Here is a 16,755-nt window from a genome sequence, read left to right on the forward strand (position 1 = left end):
GTTTGTGTTATGGAAACCAGATGGCTGATGAACATGCATACATTACATAATATATAATTTTAAATAAATACTTATATAGATAATTAACACCCAGACACAGAGCAAACATCTATGTTCATCACACAAATATTTGCCCCGGGTGGGGATCGAGCCCACGAACTCTGTCTTGGAAAGCAGGGCCACTACTAACCAAGCCAACCGGCCACGGGCCAGTCAAATATAATAGAAAGGCAAACGGTTCGATAGGAGGAGCTGCGCGCGGATCGGGGCGCGGAGATGCGCGCGGCGGGGCTGGCGGCGCTGGGCGGCGCGCAGCCCGCGCTGCAGCACGTCGCCTACCGCGCGCTCGACATGCTGGCCCCGCTTCTGCTGCAGCAAGACGGTGAGCTCTCCGGGCACGCTCCCCTAATGTATAACGAGACATATTCGAAACTAATATTGCTATTTGTGTTATATTACCGTAATTGTTTATTTTTTTTTAAACCGCAGTATTGGCGGCCGAAACCCGGTCGTTATACTTGGATCTGTTGTGCTCTATGCGTCGGAAGTGGCCGCCGATCGTGAGGTGAATGTATATTTTGTGTCGATATTTTTAATCGTTATGCGGTTTGTTGTTTTAATATGAATGATATAACAAAAGACCGTTCCGCAGCGCGGAAGAGTCGCTGCCGGCGCCCGCGGTGAGCGTCGGTTTCCTGCTGACGGCGCTGCTGGCGCTGCGGCTCTGCGCCGCGGCCGGTTCGTGCGAGCTGCGCGACCGGCTCGTGCACATCATGGGGTGAGCCATCGACCACACGCGCATCCACAATTTTCGTCTATGTAATATTATTGCAATTGATGAAAACTCGAAGTGGAGGTATCTTCTCGTACCTCAGTCGCTTCATACTTCGAATATTTAGCGTGAAACATAAAATATCATATCATGACCTTACCTTATACGGTCAGACCGCTCGGCCCCCTCGGTGCAGCTGTTGTAAACGTGAGGGGTTCTGGGTTCGATTCCCGGTGGAGACGAAGAAAAAAATGTCTCGGTCTGGCAGGTCACAGAAGGCCGATCACCTACTTATCACTAGAAAATAGATCAGCGAAACAGATGTATGCATAATGCATCTACCCCATACCTCACTAGGGGCCACCGGACTTCAATTTTTTTCACACTCTTTATACGGACGGGGGGACAGAGTCAATGCGGAACTTCTATCTATAACGTAAAGGTATTAATGATGTTATACCACAGTACGTAACATCGAAGATATTATTTGGAAAAAAATCGCAAGAGTCTCTATACAATAATTCATACTGAAGTCAAACGGAAGGAAGGCGTAGTAATAAATAATGCATGTTGCATGTAACGGCAGGCAGCACCGCGGCTTGGTGGCGGACGTGGTGCGCGCGGCGCTGGCGCTGGCGCGGCTGCCGGCGCGACTGCCGGCGCGCTACCGCTGCGCGCAAAGACTCGCCGCCCGCTCCGCGCACAGCCACATCAACCAGCCTTGCGCCAACTTCATAGCCGGTGCGCTGAGCCACGATCCCGCGTTTAATTCATTCATTCGTTCAATTATAAATAAATTAAATTAAAAGTAATATACATATACAGGCTGTCCCAGAAGCCGATGTCAAGCCGAAATTTTCTGACAGGTAATGCCACACCAGTTATAAAAAAAAAAAAAAATTAAGTCATGTATATTTGAAGTTATGGAATTTTTTTTAATTCCAGAAAATGCACACCATGTGACAGTTTTTTCATTCCTGTTGTTACAAATATTTACTTTTTGCCAATTTTTTTTCTCTTACGTCATCCCGAATAGTGCTTTATGTAACCTGTGATCCTAAACCCTGTGCCGATCACTCCAACTTGTAGGAAAATGTCATTTTATACCGTACCAAGTTTTCAAAATTAATTTTTCGCAGTAATATATGATTATCGGGACAAAGGGGCAGGTTCATAAAGCAAAAAAATCTGAATTTGTCAATATCCATTGATGGCTTCCCGATTCAAGAAGTGGAAGAGGCTCGTAATTTGGGAGTGATCTTTGACAGTAATCTCAAATTCGAAAGCCATATTCTTGAAATTGTTAAAGGTTGCTTCTATCGTCTAAAAGTAATGTATAAGTTGCGTCCCTTTATTAATATGGATCTCCGACTTATGTTGTGCGAGTCCCTTGTCCTTTCTAGACTCAATTACTGCATTAACGTATTCGGGTCTTGTCTACTGGAACGGTCACGGAGGCTTTTGCAAAGAGTTCAGAACGCCTGTGCCAGATTCTGCTTTAACATTCCTGCCAGGTCCCACATCACACCTTTTCTGAACTCTTCAAGATGCTTAACATGAGGAATAGACACAAGCTCTTCATGGCATGCTTCCTGTTTGATCTTGTGAAACTTTACGGAACGATTTGACTTTTTTCAAAAGAAATAAAATTAAATGGGTAGTATTTAAACGAGTGACTGTAAATTAAAGTTTTAGTTATCAAAAATAATTAATTGGGGTAACAGAATTACTAAGTGAGCGACTGACTGCGAGCGATGAAAAATTAATAGATCAGCAACTAACAAACATTAATTTGCGTTACATAAAATACAAAATGAGCAGCTTCATAATATTTGAGCGACCTAATATTAATTGCTTGAGTGACAAAATTACGTCTTGTATTATATTCATTATTTGGCATATGATTTATTTATACTGAGTGGCATTTTATCTTAATCGAGGTATTTCGAATAGAAAAATCACTTTGAAAAATACTATAATGGACAGAGTAGGTACTATCAGTTCAATTTGTTTTTGAAAGTTTTATCAAATAACTATTTGAACAATTTATTCTAGTGTTTTTAGTCGCTCTAGATGAGCGTAATTTAGTCGCTCACTTAGTAATCTATTCGCGCAACTAGTAATTTAGTCGCTCATATTTAGTAATGTAATCACACAGTTAGAATTCTAATATATCAAATGGATTAATCACAATCCTCCTTTAGTACGCTCAATCTGTATTTTATTATCAACTAATATTCGTTGCTTGTTTAGTTTATTTGTCGATTACTCAAATTCATACCGCTCAAGTTATTAAATCAGTATCTCATAATCAGTCGCTCACTTTATTTTCAGTCGCTCGTTTTATTATTCCCCAATTTAAATTAAAATTAAACTTATTTAATTACTTAACTAAAACAAGTGGACGATTTGGAGTCACAAATGTTAATGCCCAGAATTACATACATGATACATTCGATACAATATTGCGAAACAAATGTTTTCCAATAACTGGAATGCTTATGTGAAATAGCAAGAACTCTCCGGTGGTTTTGCTGAGGCCAGCGGTAGCCTATTGCTCAACCTAATATAGAGGGTTGGGGTGGGTGTATACCGTGTATAATTATCTATTATTTTGTATTATTTATCTATTTATTATTTATGTTATTATCTTTCAAATTAAATCAGTGGAAAGTCGAAAGCACACCCTCCAATCGGTCTTGACAGAATACCAGCGCTGTAGTCGCAGCTTGCTGCGACTATGGCAGAAAGCTGAGTCAAGACCCTTTTCTGGAAATGCAGTGCACACACAGTACGAAATTATCAGCAAACATGATGTCTAATTTTATGTATCGTACTTTCTTTCTTCTTCTATTTTGTGTTTTCTTCTTGTGTGTGTAACTTTTTCTAGAAATAAATATTTTTTCTTTCTTTCTTCTTCTTTCTTTCAAAAATTAAGTCTGTTTTTAACAATTTCTTTGAAATTACAAAAAAACGATTCTAGTGTACCCAAATCGTTCCTAATGAACACAGCGTGGTTTAAATAAGATGGAGAGAGACATTCCATAAAGTGTGAGCGAGACAGATAGTGAACTCAAATAAGTGAACTAGAGTAAAATAAAGACAGTCAGTTTATTTTTTATGATTAAATTAATTATATCTTAGAAGTAAGTAGTTAGTAAGCTTTATACCACGTTAGAATCCTTATTAAATGCGCTAACTTTTAAAGCTACTTGCCAAACTGGAGTAGTACATTTTTTTTTTCAGGACGATCAGTTGAAGTAGTGCGAAAAATTAATTTTGAAAACTTGGTACGGTATATAATGACATTTTCCTACAGTTTGGAGTGATCGGCACAGGGTTTAGGATCACAGGTTACATAACGCACTATTCGGGATGACGTAAGAGAAAAAAAAATTGGCAAAAAGTAAATATTTGTAACAACAGGAATGAAAAAACTGTCACATGGTATGCATTTTCTGGAATTAAAAAAAAAATTGGTTGTTTGTAAAGTAGGTTTACGATCGAGATGTTTACGTGATAACATAATGCAGTGGCAGCGCTCGAGATGAGACGGGAGATCGGTCCGTCTCTCTCTCGTTATACCTGCGATCGCGCTCGTGAGGTTTTGGTGTGACACAAGTTTCTGAACATGTCACCCGACTAAAACGATTTTAAAAACGTTATCACGTCAAATCCATAACTTCAAAAATACATGATTTATTTTTTTTTTAATTTTTCTGATAACTGGTGTGGCATTACTTGTCAGAAAATTTCGGCTTGACGTCGACTTCTGGGACACTCTGTATATATATATATATATATATATATATATATAGATATCTCCACGGGCACTATGTTGATCAAACGTGCCATATAGTTAGTAATTATTTGATCCGTTTTCACTTGTTGATCCGGTTGGTATTTGTGGATCCATTGCCACACCACCGTCCGTATGTGAATCCGAACGGAGCCACAAGTGTCACCATGAGTAATAATAATAATTACGTGCTTTTTATACAAATCCACCTTTTTTGCGTTTTAGCTCTTGTTGATCCGATTCAAATGAGCCAATCAGAGCCCACCGAGCTCAGCCATTGGTCGCTTGCGGCCTTGGCCATTTAAAGGTTTAAAGACATTTATTCCCGTTATAGAAACGTATGTTGCCGTTCGCCTTCCATAATTTGTTCGGATCTTCGGGAGGGCAAGATAGCTAGCTCGTCTATTAGGATAGTGGCGATTTGATGTTGAGATTATAATATTTGTATTTATGTTTTTATGTAGCGCTTTGCGAATGAACATACACGTATTATAAAAGTATAATTGTTTTAAAATCATTATTTTAGTGTCGTCGTAGATTTTATTTGTAGAAGTTAAAAAAGGATAGTTAAAGATAGTTTTAATGAATTTATTTTGTAAAATTTGGAGTGGCGCTAATTTATTTTTGTAAGCACTCCCCCATACTTCTATTAAATACATTAGGTGCGGCTTTACTAACGTGTTGTAGATGGTGTGGCGTAATTTATGAGGAATGCAAGAAGTAATATTACGCAGAGATCTAAGAAGTGCTGATAATTTATTTTTTAGGTGGTCGATGTGATAATTCCATTTCAGAGAGCTGCCGATTCGCAAACCTAGGTATTTCTCGTGGGTTTTATGTTCTAATACAACACCGTTAATTTTAAGTGGAGCGTGTGGTGGAATAATTTTGTTATGACTTATGAGCTTTGAATTTAGATATTTTTATTTTTAGTAGATTGCATTGAAACCATTTATTTAATTCATTTTGTGCTTGAGCTATCATGTCATGTATAGAGGGTAACAAAATAAAACAGACAAGTGTCATCCGCATAAAGTGTTAGGTGACCATTTAGCTTTAAATCTTGTAATTTATTAATATAAATTAAAAAAAGCAATGGGCCTAGAATCGAACCTTGTGGTATGCCACATGTAATTCGTAAGGGAATGCTATCGTGGTTATCTATTTTAACTATTTGTGAAATATTTATCGATTTTTTAAATATGATTTCAGCATATCTAGTGATTTACCATTAATGTTAATGGATGTTAATTTCTTTATTAAAAGTTCGTGAGAAACGGTATCGAAGGCCTTTTGTAGGTCAATAAACACTCCCAAAACTATATTGTTTGCGTCAATGTTCTGTTTTATTTTAATAGTTAGGTCCATAGTCGCTGACAGAGTGTTACTTTTTGGCTAAAATCCGTATTGACGCACTGAAATAAAATTAAATGAGTCTAAATATTTTTCTAATCTCGTGTGTAAAATATTCTCCAATATTTTTGACAATACTGGCAAAACTGAAATTGGCCTATAGTTACCAGGTTCAAATTTTGAGCCACTCTTATAGATAGGAGTTACCTTCGCTATTTTTAACGAGTCCGGAAAACGTCTTTGAATTATGGCTTGGTTAAAACAGTCGCTTAAGGTATTATTAATTTTTCTTTGATGCATTTAATTGCTTTTGTAGTAATACCATCAAGACCTGTACTACAGTTTGAAGTATGTTTTTAAGCTTATTTATAATTATATATTTTTACTGGCTTCGGTAGGTCTGAACTTATTAGTGAGGTAATTTTTAAAATTTCGTAGTTGTCTTTAGATTTCCTCTCCTCTGAGTTATAAGATGTCAATTCTGGGAAACCAGCAAAAATTACATTTTTTTCGCGGCTCTTTCTGTCCCGTAGTTCCTTGATTTAGTTTTAATTTATATGAAGTTGATTTTTAGACGTAAAACCCGATGGGTTGGCTCATGGCTGACTGATTTATTGATTGAAGATTTAATTTCAGTAATTTTATTTTACTCTCACCCTGGTTTATCTGGGATTCTAATTGAGAAATAGTACTCTTCAATATGTTTTGTTCAATAATTATCATACATGCTGATGACTTAATTTCATTGATTTGATTCGTATTTTGGCGAATTAAATTCAAAGATTGTCCGTTGGACGATTTAAATTCGGTAATTTGTGTTTTTACCTCAGAAATGTTTTCATGAATTTTGTTTACTATTTGTTCATTTGAGCATACATATTTTTCAAGTAATGTACTAATACGGCTCAACTCCGACCGAATATCCTTCATATCATCACTAAATCTGCAATCTTGTTCTAGCGGTTGTTTCCGTTTTCTGTAAGTAATTTGAGTATCAGTTGGCGTAGAACTCGTAGAAAACGAACTTAGCTTCCATAGATCGGGATGCGATCCACCGGCAGTACCCACTGCACCACTGCTCGTTAAACGTGTTGGCGATCTGCGTACACTCATATTTACTCCGTAATGGATAATTTGTGCAGGAATATGAGTCGTCATTTGTTTGACCTGAATCTAACATTTTAATTATTTTATCAGATTGATTTCAGAATCAGGGCATAGGCGAACGCTACACGTCAATAAATATTATGATAATTATCTTGATATTTACTGATGATTCAAGAGGTAGGTTGTTATTTGTAGGATGCATACTACTTGAGAATTATCACCGTCACTGTATGACGAAAGGTTCGTCCAAATATCTATCTTTTTAGGGTTCCGTATTTTTAGTTTCACAACGTTTTCTATAAGTTTCAATTGAATCACGGTCGACTTCTTCAACTTCCAAAAAACTCAGGAGATTTTTTGCTAGCCCTAATTTCATATCCCCATGTCAATGTCATGCAAGTGCATATAAATGGAACAGATCAACATACGACTTATGATTTGGTATATAAAACGGAGTCAAGAAGTGTTTGAGCATTTCAAAATTTGAACCGTTACGGAGTCGAGTTCGTCTAGTCTAGGCGGATTTAGAAATGTATGGAACATTAACTAACTATAATATGTTTGTGTACGGAGCCAACAAGTACTGTAGTGTTTACGAAAAATTAAACTACGTTACTTAATATACAGTTTCGTTCTGTCGGATCCAATAAAGCTGTAATTTTGATAATATAAATGGATCTGATCAACATACGACTTTGGATTTGGTATATAAAACGGAGCCAACAAGTGTTTATGGGTTTCTGAATTTCGGCCGTTACGGAGTCGATTCAGTTCGAAATCTTAGCAATAAAAATGTTGAGTATATCAACTTCTCCACGAATACGTTTGGCAACGTCACCCAAAAATTTGCGCCGTTGCCACTCCGGGCAAGATCTATGCAACCGGAGTCGAGTAATATGGGGGAAAAGGTGGAGTCAGGAATGCACGGCAGTCGGGCTGGATCAACTTAGTGCCCAAGTTGGTATTTATATATATATATAAATATATATATATATATATATATATATATATATATATATAGATATCTCCACGGGCACTATGTTGATCAAACGTGCCATATAGTTAGTAATTATTTGATCCGTTTTCACTTGTTGATCCGGTTGGTATTTGTGGATCCATTGCCACACCACCGTCCGTATGTGGATCCGAACGGAGCCACAAGTGTCACGATCAGTAATAATAATAATTACGTGCTTTTTATACAAATCCACCTTTTTTGCATTTTAGCTCTTGTTGATCCGATTCAAATGAGCCAATCACAGCCCACCGAGCTCAGCCATTGGTCGCTTGTGGCCTTAGCCATTTGAAGGTTTCAAGACATTTATTCCCATTATAGAAACGTATGTTGCCGTTCGCCTTCCATAATTTGTTCGGATCTTCGGGAGGGCAAGATAGCTAGCTCGTCTATTAGGATAGTGGCGATTTGATGTTGAGATTATAATATTTGTATTTATGTTTTTATGTAGCGCTTTGCGGATGAACATACACGTATTATAAAAGTATAATTGTTTTAAATTAATTATTTTAGTGTCGTCGTAGATTTTATTTGTAGAAGTTAAAAAAGGATAGTTAAAGATAGTTTTAATGATTTTTTTTTGTAAAATTTGGAGTGGCGCTAATTTATTTTTGTAAGCACTCCTCCAGACTTCTATTAAATACATTAGGTGCGGTTTTACTAACGTGTTGTAGATGGTGTTGCGTAATTTATGAGGTATGCAAGAAGTAATATTACGCAGAGATCTAAGAAGTGCTGATAATTTATTTTTTAGGTGGTCGATGTGATAATTCCATTTCAGAGAGCTGCCGATTCGCAAATCTAGGTTATGTAATTGTTAAGGGAATGCTATCGTGGTTATCTATTTTAACTATTTGTGAAATATTTATCGATTTTTTAAATATGATTTCAGCATATCTAGTGCTTTACCATTAATGTTAATGGATGTTAATTACTTTATTAAAAGTTCGTGAGAAACGGTATCGAAGGCCTTTTGTAGGTCAATAAACACTCCCAAAACTATATTGTTTGCGTCAATGTTCTGTTTTATTTTAATAGTTAGGTCCATAGTCGCTGACAGAGTGTTACTTTTTGGCTTAAATCCGTATTGACGCACTGAAATAAAATTAAATGAGTCTAAATATTTTTCTAATCTCGTGTGTAAAATCTTCTCCAATATTTTTGACAATACTGGCAAAACCGAAATTGGCTTATAGTTACCAGGTTCAAATTTTGAGCCACTCTTATAGATAGGAGTTACCTTCGCTATTTTTAACGAGTCCGGAAAACGTCTTTGAATTATGGCTTGGTTAAAACAGTCGCTTAAGGTATGATTTAATTTTTCTTTGATGAATTTAATTGCTTTTGTAGTAATACCATCAAGACCTGTACTACAGTTTGAAGTATGTTTTTAAGCTTATTTATAATTATATATTTTTACTGGCTTCGGTAGGTCTGAACTTATTAGTGAGGTAATTTTTAAAATTTCGTAGTTGTCTTTAGATTTCCTCTCCTCTGAGTTATAAGATGTCAATTCTGGGAAACCAGCCAAAATTATTTTTTTTTCGCGGCTCTTTCTGTCCCGTAGTTCCTTGATTAAGTTTTAATTTATATGAAGTTGATTTTTAGACGTAAAACCCGATGGGTTGGCTCATGGCTGACTGATTTATTGATTGAAGATTTAATTTCAGTAATTTTATTTTACTCTCACCCTGGTTTATCTGGGATTCTAATTGAGAAATAGTACTCTTCAATATGTTTTGTTCAGTAATAATATCATACATGCTGATGACTTAATTTCATTGATTTGATTCGTATTTTGGCGAATTAAATTCAAAGATTGTTCGTTGGACGATTTAACTTCGGTAATTTGTGTTTTTACCTCAGAAATGTTTTCATGAATTTTGTTTACTATTTGTTCATTTGAGCATACATGTACTAATACGGCTCAACTCCGACCGAATATCCTTCATATCATCACTAAATCTGCAATCTTGTTCTAGCGGTTGTTTCCGTTTTCTGTAAGTAATTTGAGTATCAGTTGGCGTAGAACTCGTAGAAAACGAACTTAGCTTCGATAGATCGGGATGCGATCCACCGGCAGTACCCACTGCATGTTGGCGATCTGCGTACACTCATATTTACTCCACAATGGATAATTTGTGCAGGAATATGAGTCGTCATTTGTTTCACCTAAATCTAACATTTTAATTTATCAGATTGATGTCAGAATCAGGGCAAAGGCGAACGCTACACGTCAACAAATATTATGATAATTATCTTGAAATTAACTGATGATTCAAGTGGTAGGTTATTATTTGTAGGTTGCATACTACTTGAGAATTATCACCGTCACTGTATGACGAAAGGTTCGTCCAAATATCTATCTTTTTAGGGTTCCGTATTTTTAGTTTCACAACGTTTTCAATAAGTTTCAATTGAATTACGGTCGACTTCTTCAACTTCCATAAAACTCAGGAGATTTTTTGCTAGCCCTAATTTCATATCCCCATGTCAATGTCATGCAAGTGCATATAAATGGAACGGATCAACGTACGACTTATGATTTGGTATATAAAACGGAGTCAAGAAGTGTTTGAGCATTTCAAAATTTGAACCGTTACGTAGTCGAGTTCGTCTAGTCTAGGCGGATTTAGCAATGTATGGAACATTAACTAACTATAATATGTTTGTGTACGGAGCCAACAAATACTGTAGTGTTTACGAAAAATTAATCTACGTTACTTAATATACAGTTTCATTTTGTCGGATCAAATAAAGCTGTAATTTTGATAATATAAATGGATCTGATCAACATACGACTTTGGATTTGGTATATAAAACGGAACCAACAAGTGTTTATGGGTTTCTCAATTTCGGCCGTTACGGAGTCAATTCAGTTCGAGATCTTAGCAATAAAAATGTTGAGTATATCAGTTTCTCTATGAATACGTTTGGCAACATCGCTCAAATATTTGCGCCGTTGCCACTCCGGGCAAGATCTATGCAACCGGAGTCGAGTAATATGGGGGAAAAGGTGGAGTCAGAAATGCACGGCAGTCGGGCTGGATCAACTTAGTGCCCAGGTTGGTATTTATATATATATATATATATATATATATACAGGGTTACCGGTTAAGTCGACCTATTCCTGTTAAGAGCGTATAGTAGGGGTCAAAACAAACTGATTTGATCTTATAATACCATATCCAAAAGTTAGCCGTTGAAGAGTTATTGCAATTTTAATTTTTTTCTTGAAAATGCCACTTTATCTTCGCATTTAGCGTTTAATTTTTTATTTTACTTATTTGGTCTGGGTTTTTTTGAGTTTTTATGTAAAGGTTGAGTTAAACAATAATTCTCAGCAATAAAAATCCATATCGCTGCAAACAATTCAAAGAAATGGCTTTTAATCTAAAAATAATAACATTAAAGTAATTTAGTTAACTCGTTTTAAAGAAAGATATTGAAAAAAATCTCTATGAAAATGTGTCTGCAGATGTTTTTAAAAACATGTGCATGTTCTTAGCTATGTAAAAAGGTATGATAACCTCAGGTAGCATTCGTAGATTCTAAGAAATCGGGGATAAACATGGGACAGTGTTAGTAAAGTACAACATCAGAATAAATTTTGTCATAATTTATTTTTCTTAAAAACTTTACAGTTCCTGCTCAACATGACTTCCTCTATTGAGAACACATATTCGAAACCTTTTCCGCAGAGTACTCTTAGTCAAGAGCCAATTAACAACTGGGGTAGTCACCCCAGTTGTTAATTGGTTCCTCATCTTATTGGCTGCATCGATAATTTTTTGTCGTAAAATATCAACAGATGGAATCGGGTTCGGCTCATTGTACACCAGACTCTTCATATACGTAATACGTAAAAGTCTATGGGGGTTAAGTCTGGACTTCTAGCCGGCCATGGTATGGGCCCACCTCTTACGTTCCATCTGTTTGGATAGTTGATGTCTAACCATTCTCTAACACTTCTTCTGTAAGGTGCAGGGCAGCCATCATGTTGGAACCACATGTCTCTTAACAAAGTCAGGGGTATGTCTTCAAGTAGGTCGCTTAAATGTTGGCGCAGAAAGGTCCATAATTTTCACCATTTAGGTTGTCCGGAAGGAAGTATGGTCCAATTAATTTATTTGAAACTAGCGGTCCGCCCCGGCTTCGCCCGTGGTACATATTCACGTTTTCTCTACATAAGAACCATCCTCGTACTTCAAGGAATATAATAAAAAAAAATAAAGAAATCGGTTCAGCTGTTCTAAAGTTATGCGCTTACCAACACATTTTGGGATTCATTTGGTTGACAACTGGGGTGACTACCCCAGTTGTTAATTGGCTCTTGACTAAGAGTACTGCGGAAAAGGTTTCGAATATGTGTTCGCAATAGAGGAAGTCATGTTGAGCAGGAACTGTAAAGTTTTTAAGAAAAATAAATTGTGACAAAATTTATTCTGATGTTGTCCTTTCCTAACACTGTCCCATGTTTATCCCCGATTTCTTGGAATCTACGAATGCTACCTGAGGTTATCATACCTTTTTACATAGCTAAGAACATGTATATGTTTTTAAAAACATCTGCAGACACATTTTCATGGAGATTTTTTTCAATATCTTTCTTTAAAACGAGTGAACTAAATTACTTAAATGTTATTATTTTTAGATTAAAAGCCATTTCTTTGAATTGTTTGCAGCGATATGGATTTTTATTGCTGAGAATTATTGTTTAACTCAACCTTTACATAAAAACTTAAAAAAAACCCAGACCAAATAAGTAAAATAAAAAATTAAACGCTAAATGCGAAGATAAAGTGGCATTTTCAAGAAAAAATTAAAATTGCAATAACTCTTCAACGGCTAACTTTTGGATATGGTATTATAAGATCAAATCAGTTTGTTTTGACCCCTACTATATGCTCTTAACAGGAATAGGTCGACTTAACCTGTAACCCTGTATATATATATATATATATATATATATATATACAGTGGTGGACGTTTAATTAGAAACACGTAACTCGATGAAGTAGTCATCAAATTCATTTAACATTTATATTTTATGTATTAACGTATTAGAGATTAAGTATTATTTCATATGTAATAGAACACCCGTTTATCTAGTTTTATAAGAAATTGCTTAATTTTAATCAAACGTTAGCTTAAATTAATAAAATTGAACAACTTTAAGTGAAGTCTGATTTCCGAGTATTTTCAGTCTGGACAACAAATTAGAAACAGCATGATTCGAGTGTTCCAAAGTCAAAACCTGTTGAAATGCCGCCAATATTTTTTTCTTCTACAAATATTTGCACCGTTTTTTAAACATTCCATCTAAAAGTTTCTGAAAATTAATTTGCTTTGCAGTATAAATGGGTAAAAGTAAGTTTTGTGACCCATCAACAAGAAAAATAATTTTAAGTTTACATTTTGACAAAAACTGGAGTTACAGGAAAATTGCAAATCATTTAGAGTGTTCGATAAAAATATATTCAATGCTATAGTTTATTTAAAAGAGCATGGTACTTCCGATCAAGTGCCTAGAAAAGCTCGACCATGAAAAACCACTGCTCGCGAGGATAGGCAAATGATTCTTTTGGCAAAGATGGATCTATTTAAAAGTTCAAATTCTATTATAAAATTAGTTTTTTCCGAAGATGAACCTCGCAATGAGTCGATGAGATCGGTTTGCAGTCGAGGCAAAATTTTTTGGGAGAGACGCCAGGAAAGTACAGCTTCATACTAGGCAGTACAGCGACAACAACGATTTTCATTTACTAAAAAATATTGCTCGTGGACAGTCTGCCAGTGTAAAAGTTTTATTTTGGGACGAAACTAAAACTAATTTAATCAATTCTGATGGCAAAGGATACGCGCGTCGCTCAGTTAACCAGGCCTTAGATAATAAATAACAGTTCAGCATGGCGGAGGAAACATTATAGTATGGGCACGTATGGGGTTGTTTTTAGATTGTTATCTTTATCTTTATAGACAACAAGGACTTTACAACGTCGTGGCTTAGTTTGTATGAGATTTTAACACGTTTGCAAAATTTCCTAATAGAATTAGAACCTTTAAATGGATCCATCTTTGCGAAAAGAATTGCCTATGCTCGCGAGCAGTGGTTTTTCATGGTCGAGCTTTTTTAGGAACTTAATCACTTAATCAGAAGTACCATGCTCTTTTAAATAAACTGTAGCATTGAATATCATTTTATCGAACACTCTAAATGATTTGCAATTTTCCTGTAACTCCAGTTTTTGTCAAAATGTAAACTTAAAATTATTTTTCTTGTTGATGGGTCACAAATCTTACTTTTACCCATTTATACTGCAAAGCAAATTAATTTTCAGAAACTTTTAGATGGAATGTTTAAAAAACGGTGCAAATATTTGTAGAAGAAAAAAATATTGGCGGCATTTCAACAGGTTTTGACTTTGGAACACTCGAACCATGCTGTTTCTAATTTGTTGTCCAGACTGAAAATACTCGGAAATCAGACTTCACTCAAAGTTACAATTTTATTAATTTAAGCTAGCGTTTGATTAAAATTAAGCAATTTCTCATAAAACTAGATAAACGGGTGTTCTATTACATATGAAATAATGCTTAATCTCTAATACGTTAATACACAAATGTAAATAAATTTGTAGACTACTTCATTGTGTTACGTGTTTCTAATTAAACGTCCACCACTGTATATATTATAAAAGTTAGCAGTAATCTAAAAGTTTTATTGTAAAAGTTCACTTTTATTTTAAGCGCAATTCAATTAAAGCTTATATTTAAAAAGGTTTTAACTTTAAATTAAATAATATTGGAAAATATATAATCGCTCATTTCGTCGATTCTGACCTCTCTCAATGAGCGGTCGCGACGTCTGACGCGTACGATTCGGTTCGCAGATCCGGATCTGCTGGCGGAGATGCTGTCGACGATCGTGCTGGGCAGCGCCGTGGACGTGGCGAGCGGGCCCGTGCGCGCCGCGCTGCCCGAGCTGGCGCCCGCCGACCGCGAGGTGCTGCGCCTGCTCGTGCGCTTCGACTTCGGGTGGACCTTTGCCCAAGCCCAGTTTGAAAGCCTGCCGGCCACGTACCCCGCTTACCGAATCCAGGTCCGGCCCGCGAAGCTTCCGTTCGTTGAAAACCATCGAGCGAGAATCTCGCGACGGGACTCACATGCGACTCGATGTTCACAGGTGAAGAAAATGGCCCGCTCGGTGAAGTTCAAGTGGAGCGGGAGGTTGAAGGAGGAGGCGGTGGTGGTGGAGCTGAGCGAGCTCCACCCGCTGGAGCCGCCCAAGGTGCGGAGCGTGGGCGATTGCATGACCGCCGCGGCCGCCGCCGCCCTGCAGACCGCTATCGCTGAACTGGTACTTCTCTTTTCTCAAACTCGGTGATGGACGCGCAAATTGGCCGGTGAGCCGGTGCTTATGGTCAATCACAGACTAAACATAACAAAAATCTAATAATAAACTATTTTTTATATAAATCAGTTTCTTATATTAAGAGTCGGCTAAATGAGGAGAGAATTTAGCTATTTATTTTAGGGTGTAAGAAATATCAGTTTCCTTTTTGAAGTTATAGTTACTTCTTTTGGCGCGATGGAGAAAAATGATGAGAGTGAATATTTACGATACGCGCGCACACCGACACCTAAATTTAACAGCATGAAGTTAGTTCTAGGTGGTATGAAAATAGATAACTATGTTCAAGTTGTATATTCTAGTATTTTTATATGTAGAACACGTGTTTCGTAAGGGTACAATTAAACAGTGTGAATAAATAAATATTATTAATTATTATTAATTAATAAATAAATATTGGTGTTTTTATTAAATCAATTTCATATATGACGGTGATACAAATAATTATTTATCTAAAAAATATTTTTTTTTGTTAAAAAGCGAAATTTTTTTTTTCGAAAGGCCGGCGTAAATATTCAAATAGGTAGCGAAGAGCGAAGCGACGAGCGTGTTAGGTTAACTCTTGATTATTTAAATAAAATCTTTTTGATTAATTTTAATATTTATCGTTAATCACTACTGCATTTTAGTTTTTTTTTTCCATACGCCAAAGAAGTATAACTTCCAACGCGTGTACATAAGTACACACACTCTTTTTAGATGGAATTTGTAATTAAAATCGTAACAGAAGAAGGTAGTATAACTTGAGCACTGTCGTTCGGCAGCCCGTCTGCGAGCGACACAGCCGCTGGCTGTCAAAGGCGCTGGCCGACTGGATGCCCAGGTTCGGGTAGCGCCGGCGACGGGCGTCTGACCGCTGGGGCCTGTGCGCCGCGCGCCGTGCACTGTGCATCGACCGCTCCCACTGCGGTTTGCGCAGCCGCATGCCTCACATTGATATTATAATTCTTTCTTCGATAAAATTGTTCATAAAAAGTGTAATATTGTTATGGCTTAACGTGCATTTATTTTATAATAATAAAATAAAAACAAACGAATTGTGTTGTTTATTTTCAATTAACTACATAGCATTAAATATAACATTTTTTTTAATATTTCATAGAATTGTCACTAATTGAGATAGCTTTAGCTACTATTAAGTATTCTTGCTTGCTTGAGATACAAATAAAGTAAATCCTACTTTTTGAGTTTATCCCGGACAGAGGCGGCTCGTCCTCAGGAGCGCTGGTGCAGTGAACTCCCATAAATAATTATAATAAATATACCTGCTCATTATTTAAAATCTATCGTAAAAA

At 36.4% G+C, this 16,755-nt stretch overlaps 1 protein-coding gene across 1 annotated transcript in view; it reads left to right on the forward strand.

The window, feature by feature from the left end:
• The window catches only part of LOC123694584, a 77,018-nt gene extending 60,563 nt beyond the window's left edge, over nucleotides 1-16,455 (forward strand). The window contains exons 16-22 of the mRNA XM_045640051.1: nucleotides 247-382; nucleotides 490-565; nucleotides 653-778; nucleotides 1,359-1,513; nucleotides 14,940-15,148; nucleotides 15,233-15,406; nucleotides 16,225-16,455. Coding sequence (XP_045496007.1) covers nucleotides 247-382; nucleotides 490-565; nucleotides 653-778; nucleotides 1,359-1,513; nucleotides 14,940-15,148; nucleotides 15,233-15,406; nucleotides 16,225-16,293 — 945 coding nt within the window. The 3' untranslated portion in view covers nucleotides 16,294-16,455. The remainder of the gene's footprint in view (nucleotides 1-246; nucleotides 383-489; nucleotides 566-652; nucleotides 779-1,358; nucleotides 1,514-14,939; nucleotides 15,149-15,232; nucleotides 15,407-16,224) is intronic.
• Nucleotides 16,456-16,755: the final 300 nt, after the last annotated feature.

This window comes from Colias croceus, chromosome 9, assembly GCF_905220415.1.
Source record: "Colias croceus chromosome 9, ilColCroc2.1".
Classification (NCBI taxonomy): domain Eukaryota; kingdom Metazoa; phylum Arthropoda; class Insecta; order Lepidoptera; family Pieridae; genus Colias; species Colias croceus.